The sequence below is a fragment of the Somniosus microcephalus genome, chromosome 6 (assembly GCF_052327205.1).
Source record: "Somniosus microcephalus isolate GS21.2 chromosome 6, FLI_Smic_1.0, whole genome shotgun sequence".
Lineage (NCBI taxonomy): Eukaryota > Metazoa > Chordata > Chondrichthyes > Squaliformes > Somniosidae > Somniosus > Somniosus microcephalus.
Window position 1 is genome coordinate 114,999,342 of NC_140992.1, and position 7,071 is coordinate 115,006,412.

A 7,071-nucleotide genomic window follows, 5' to 3' on the forward strand; every position below is an offset into this window, starting at 1 on the left:
TATGGGGATAGTGCAGGAAAATGGAGTTGAGGTAGATGGATCAGTCATGATCTTAGAATGGCAGAGCAGGCTCAGTGGGCCAAATGGTCTACTCCTGCTCCTATTTCTTATGTTCTTATCACTTTTATCTGAACCTCAAGATATCCCACTGACCTAGCACTTCTCACGATGTCTTGCCCTAAATATAAGATGCACTAAAATGGATGGATAGCTTGGTTCAGTCAGCACTCTGACCTTTTGAGTCCAAAGGTTGTTGGTTCTTGCTGTTCAAAAGAAAAACTGGGCTTACTGCATTTGTCTCCTAAGGTATAACCAAGAGCAGCTGGGGTGGGTATTTGCAGCAGTGTTTTCAGCTGGTTTTGTTTTGTTGCAGGCTCTGAAAGCAATTATTGCCATGGATACGGCAGGCCTGATTCTGCGATGGAGGTTTTTCGACCACGCAGCTCACTTGGGTGGTGCACTTTTCGGAATGTGAGTCTGGGGTCATTTCAGTCTCATCAACTATTTTCTTTTAATCTGTGTTTAGAATCCAGTGGGCGCATCACCTTTTCTGTCTGTGTCATAATGATGTAGTGAAAAGATGCTCCAGGCGACCTGGACATCATGGTTTCAAAAGACAATGGTTGGGAAAAATTATTAATTGCTAATCTACATACCAACAGTGTAATCTATTAGGAGGTAATTAGTGAATTACTAATCAAGTAAAAGGTACTTCTGGGGTCATCCAACTATGGTCTACGAGTGGTCAGACAAAAGAAGATGACTTAAGGGTGAAGAATGATGACGAGAATGAGAGCTGGGAGAATTACAGAAAGAACAAAGGGTGACCAAGAAAATAATAAGGGCCAAGAGGGAGTATTGGGAAACAAAACTTGCTAATAGTATTGATAGGTATCGCAAGAAAAAGAATGGGAAATATGGATGTAGGCCAGTTTAAAAACAAATTTAGGCTTGACCGTAGAGGATTAGGGCATAGAGGAAGTGCTCGATCTTCACAATTAGTATTGAGAGGGAGGAGGTACTAGCGGTTTTAGCGGGCTTAAAAGTGGATAAATTCCCAGGCCCAGACGAGATGTATCCCAGGCTGCTGTGTGAGGCAAGGGAGGAGATTGCAGGGGCTCTGACACAAATTTTCAGAACCTCTCTGGGAGGTGCCAGAGGACTGGAGGACAGCTAACGTAGTACCATTATTCAAGAAGGGTAGTAGGAATAAACCAGGGAATTACAGGCCAGTGAGCCTAACATCAGTGATAGAGAAATTATTGGAAAAAATTATGAGGGACAGAATTAGTCTCCACTTGGAGAGGCAAAGATTAATCAAGGATAGTCAGCATGGCTTTGTCAGGGGGAGATCATGTCTGACCAATTTGATTGAATTTTTCGAGGGGGTGACTAGGTGTGTGGATGAGGGTAGTGCAGTTGATGTAATCTACATGGACTTCAGTAAGGCTTTTGACAAAATCCTGCATGGGAGACTGGTCAAGAAGGTAAGAGCCCATGGGATCCAGGGCAATTTGGCACATTGGATCCAAAATTGGCTTAGTGGCAGGAGGCAGAGGGTGATGATCGAAGGTTGTTTTTGTGACTGGAAGCCTGTGTCCAGTGGTGTACTGCAGGGATTGGTGCTGGGTCCTTTGCTGTTTGTAGTGTACGGTAATGATTTAGATATGAATGTAGGAGGTATGATCAGTAAGTTCGCAGATGACATGAAAATTGGTGGAGTGGTAAATAGTGAGAAGGGAAGCCTCCGGCTACAGGACGATATAGACGGGTTGGTCAGATGGGCAGAACAGTGGCAAATGGAATTTAAACCTGAAAAGTGTGAGGTGATGCATTTTGGGAGGACTAACAAGGCAAGGGAATACACAATGAATCGTAGGACCCTAGGAAGGACAGAGGGACCTTGGTGTGCATATACATAGATCCCTGAAGGCAGCAGGACAGGTAGATAAGGTGGTTAAAAAGACATATGGGATACTTGCCTTCATTAGCCGAGGCATAGAATATAAGAGCAGGGAGGTTATGATGGAGCTGTACAAAACGCTAGTTAGGCCACAGCTGGAATACTGTGTGCAGTTCTAGTCGCCACACTATAGGAAGGATGTGATTGCATTGGAGAGGGTGCAGAGGAGATTCACCAGGATGTTACCTGGGCTGGAGCGCTTCAGCTATGAGGAGAGACTGGACAGGCTGGGGTTGTTTTCCTTAGAGCAGAGAAGGCTGAGGGGGGACCTGATTGAAGTGTTCAAAATTATGAGGGGCATAGATAGGGTAGATAAAAAGGAACTTTTCCCCTTAGAGGGGTCAATAACCAGGGGGCATAGTTTCAAGGTAAGGGGCAGGAGGTTTAGAGGGGATTTTGAGTAAAAACCTTTTCACCCAGAGGGTGGTTGGAATCTGGAACTCACTGCCTGAAAGGGTGGTAGAGGCAGGAACCCTTACAACATTCAAGAAGCATTTAGATGAGCACTTGAAACACCATAGCATACAAGGCTACGGACCAAGTGCTGGAAAATGGGATTAGAATAGATAGCGCTTGATGGCCGGCGTGGACACGATGGGCCGAAGGGCCTCTTTCTGTGCTGTGAGACTCTGAGAAGGAGCGCGTGATTGCAGAAGTAAAAAGCAAACTAGAGATTAGTAGAGGGGAAAAACTTGCAGAACAGTTGGAAAGAACAAAATAATGAGATTGAAGCCAAACAAATCTCCAGTGCCAGATGGTTTCCACTCAAGGCTATTAAAAGAAATAGAAAGGAAATTGGAAATGTGTTGGTTTTAATCTTCCAATGCTCACTGGATTAGGGATAGCACCAGAGAGTTGAAAGTTAGAAAGGGTTACACCTTTTATTGGGGGGAAAAAGGAGAAAATGACAAATCAAGTAACTATAACTGCAGTGGGAAAATTGCTAGGATTCTGTCATCATGGACAGAATAAGTGAGCACTTGAAAAATCTAAGCTGATTAGGGAGAGTGTTTAAGATACAGCATAGTTTTATAAAAGGTAGGTCATATCCACCTAACCCAGTAGAATTCTTTGACAGTAGAATCAGCGGATGTCCTATACATGGATTTTCAGAAGCCATTAGTTCATGTTCTGCAAACAAGATTACTAGCTGGCATTGTGGATCAGAATTGGAGGTGACCTCATTGCATGGATGGGAAATTGGTTGGGGGATAGGAGGCAGGAGAAAGATTGGGGGGAAAAGGGATGTTCTCACATTGGTGACAACCAGCTTTTCACTCAGTGTAAATTAACTGGAGTTGGCAGTAGGGTGGAATATATTCAACTTTGTAGATGATACTAAGCTAGAATGGATAGTGAATTGTTAAGAGTAGCCACAGGACACAGATGAAGTAAATAAGTGGAGATTAACAACAACAACTTGTATTTATATAGCACCTTTAACGTAGTAAAGCGTCCCAAGGCGCTTCACAGGAGTGTTCTAAGACACAAAAATTTGACACCGAGCCACATGAGAAATTTAGGGCAGACGACCAAAAGCTTGGTCAAAAAGGTAAGTTTTAAGGAATGTCTTAAAGGAGGAAAAAGAGGTAGAGAGGCGGACAGGTTTAGGGAGGGAATTCCAGAGCTTAGTACCTTGGCAGCTGAAAGCACAGCCACCAATGGTTGAGCGATTAAAATCAGGGCTGCTCCAGAGGAAAGAATTAGAGGAGCACAGATTTTTTTTGGGGGGAGTGGGGTTGGAGGAGATTAGAGATAGGGAGGGGTGAGGACATGGAGGGATTTAAAAACAAGAATGAGAATTTTAAAATCGAGGCAATGCTTCACTGGGAGCGTACATGTGGAAACTGTGTTTTCAGATGATGTCGCTGAGGGTCAGCATGTAGATGAGAAATAGGAGGGGGCCAAGGATTGATCCTTGGGGGACCCCAGAGGTAACGATGCGGGAGCGGGAAGAGAACATATAAAAGTGTGAAGTAGTATACTTTGGACATAAGAATGACAGATGGGAGTATAATCTAAGTGGGTAACTGTAGGTGGGGATAGATGAACAGAGGGTTTTAGGGCTCCAAGTACATAAGTCATTAAAGACCAGCTGGCTGATGCAAAAAGCAATTAGAATTGCGCTTCATCATCATGTTTATAGAATATAAAACCAAGAAATACTACTGCAGTTATACAGAGCTGGTTAGATCTTGTGGAGTACAGTGTTCAGTTTTGGACCCCCCGCATTTCGAAGGACATACTGCCCTTGGAGAAATTCCAGCAATGATTCATCATCAAGCACTCCTAGGTCAGGTACAGTATAGGTTAGATGCAGTGCAAATCTCCCTCTACATGTCTCATCAATGCGCTTTAACCCAACTTCAGAAAAGCGCTCTCTACTATACCAGTGTGACTTTTTACCACTTCCCACACTGGCCATCCTGAAGCCTCTGAGTGGCGTTGTCTATTTAATGCTGAATTAGAGGTGATTTTGTGCTGTGGGTTCAAGGGAAGTAGGACCTGAATTGAGACTCTCAAGCTCGTCCATCTCATGTCTGGGCTGGATTTGACCCCAGATTCCAGAGGCGCAAGGCCACTGTCTAACTTACTCCAGTACACAATTCAGTCCACACCACCCCCCGCCCCCGCCCCCCCCCCCCCCCCCCCCCAACACACCCCAAAACCTCAAAAGAGCACTGGTATCCACTGTATTTTGGCTCTGATGTATTTTACAAATAACAGAGCTTTTTGAAACTGAAGAAGTGATTTACATGGTGGTGTGATGTGAAACCTTGCAGGATGCCATTTTATTCCCCTGCTGCTAATTAATGAAAGCTCATTTATTCGCCTGACTGACAGATTTACCCAGCCAGGTAATCCCAGAGTTATCGGGCTGGATTTTCATTAAGCAGTCGGGAAGGAGGCAGGACTACAACTTTCGGGTTTTAGTCCCGCCTCCATCGACGTCTGGCCAATCGACGCAATTTTCCCTTGATTGACCTTGTTGAGCCCGCCCAGCGAGCTCAGCAGGCCAATTAAGGGCCACCTGGCAACAGGTGACGTCACAGACTGAAATTTCATCTGTCAAGAGTTTTTGGCAGATGAAATATCAGTGTTTCACAGCTGTTTGAAGCTGTCAAACACTGACGGTCTGGCTTTTAATGTGAGTCCTTCTACGCAGACTCAGTTAGAACTCTCACCGACACTGAAAGCTGAAGGCTGTCACTTTTGACAGATCGCAGCCATTCAGCTTTCAGTGTCGGCTGAGTGATGGACTCCCGACGCCTAGAGGAAGAAAGGCTGTTAAGGTAAGTACAGGTAAGTAAAACTTCTTTACACACTTTAGACACACCAAACACTTACCTTTGCACTCATGCACCCATCACTCACCTGAACACCGACATCGCGACCCCTCCAAGTCCTTCAACCCAACGACCCGCCTGCTCTAACCTGGCATGGTTTGGAGCCGTCGGGAATCCCACACGACACCCCTCAAAATAGGGATTAGGCTAAAAACTGCCCGTTAACTACCTGTTAACAGGCAGTTAATTGGCACTAATCCCTTCCCGCCTCGGGTCGGCGGGTCCCAGTGCGGGGCAGGTACCCGCCTCCCTTGAAACTTATGTGGAGGCGGGATGGTGTCGGGACCCCCGAATTCGGGATTTTTGCCCCCCGCACGCCTGAAAGCCTGCCTCACGGCACACTGAAAATCTGGCCCATCATCTCCAATAATTGGAATAATTCCTGTCATAGCTGGTTTACTTTAAAATCATTATAATTTTTTCGGTACAAATAACAAAAGTGTAATACTTGCGTTTTAACTGAAATGTCTTTGCACACAGCCCATCCCCTTCCCCTGTACAGCTGCTGAGATACCCCAGAAATTGGTACTTCTGGTAAATTGTTGGAAGTGGCGTTTCCGCTTGTGGGATTGGCATTGCTTCATTAAAATAACTCTCTGTTCTTTTTCTTTTTCCAGTTGGTATATCTTTTATGGCCACGAGCTGATTTGGAAGAACAGAGAGCCTCTGGTAAAGGTGTGGCATGACATGAGGACTAAGGGTCCTGGGAATGGAGGAAATGGCCCCTCCTAGGCAAGAAGTTGCATTTAACAAAACAATGATATCCTGTACGATTTGGGAGGGGCACAGGACAGAGGCAATAACCAAACAAACTGGGCCCCGGCAGAGGCAGGAGTTTACAGCAAGACCCCAAATTCATAAAGCTACAAACTGCAGCAAATTTTTAACTTCTGAAGGAGTGTATTTAGACTATTTACAGAACTGTACAGTGAGAAATAAACAGAAGCGTTTAGAAGGAAAGGTTTTAGCCAGACCTACACCCCCCAAAAAAAAATGGAAACCTGATTTCACGTCAACTGTTTGAACAAAAAACTGTCAGCTGCTCGAAACGTTTTAGAATTTGCGATTATTGTTCACGTTTACAATCTGTTCCTGTTCAGGTTAAATGCCATAATGTGTGAAGTTGTAGAAACACCCCATTCCCTATCTGGAGGACGGATCACCAATAAAAACTAAACTAATTGAAGCTTTTTAATTTTGGATCAGCCAAGTATATTCGACATGTAGAAATCCATCACCATATTTTAGAAACTTCAAAGAGAACTATTGAGAAATCTACACAGTTGGTGTGTTCGTTTGCCTGATATGGAATGCAAAGGGATGCACCCCATTTGCTCAAGTCCAGAGATCTCAGGCCAAGGCTTATAGGGAGCCCAAGGTGCACACAGCGGGTACTGCTGGAGTTTACCAGCACAGAGTGCATTACAGGGTTCTCTGGAGCCAAATGGGAAGAATATCAGCCCCAGTGACAGATTTAAAGGTTGGAAATATTGAGGTATTCACATTTGATTATTGCTTCTGGCATCTAGAATATCTCGGTCCATTGTCAATCACTGTTTAGTGATCAGTAATGAAGGCTTATCGTTTGCCACTATTAGGGTTTGAAATCTGAGACTCCCTTTTCCTGCCATAGCCTATTCCTGGTTAGTTGCCACATTGAGCAGGTAAGCAGCTTGCTCTCCGGCCTATGCCTGTCCGTGCAAAGGACGGCTGGATTTCTCAATGATTCAGTATGCAGGAGAATGACAGACTTGTGTTCCC

At 44.7% G+C, this 7,071-nt stretch overlaps 1 protein-coding gene across 3 annotated transcripts in view; it reads left to right on the top strand.

Annotated features, from left to right (window-relative positions):
- parlb (presenilin associated, rhomboid-like b) overlaps window positions 1-6,491 on the top strand; it is a 48,404-nt gene extending 41,913 nt beyond the window's left edge. For all 3 annotated transcript variants that reach the window (XM_085990725.1, XM_085990724.1, XM_085990726.1), the window contains 2 exons: window positions 374-471; window positions 5,928-6,491. In XM_085990725.1, the coding sequence (XP_085846851.1) occupies window positions 374-471; window positions 5,928-6,042 (213 nt within the window). In that variant the 3' untranslated portion in view covers window positions 6,043-6,491. The remainder of the gene's footprint in view (window positions 1-373; window positions 472-5,927) is intronic.
- The last annotated feature ends 580 nt before the right edge of the window (window positions 6,492-7,071 follow it).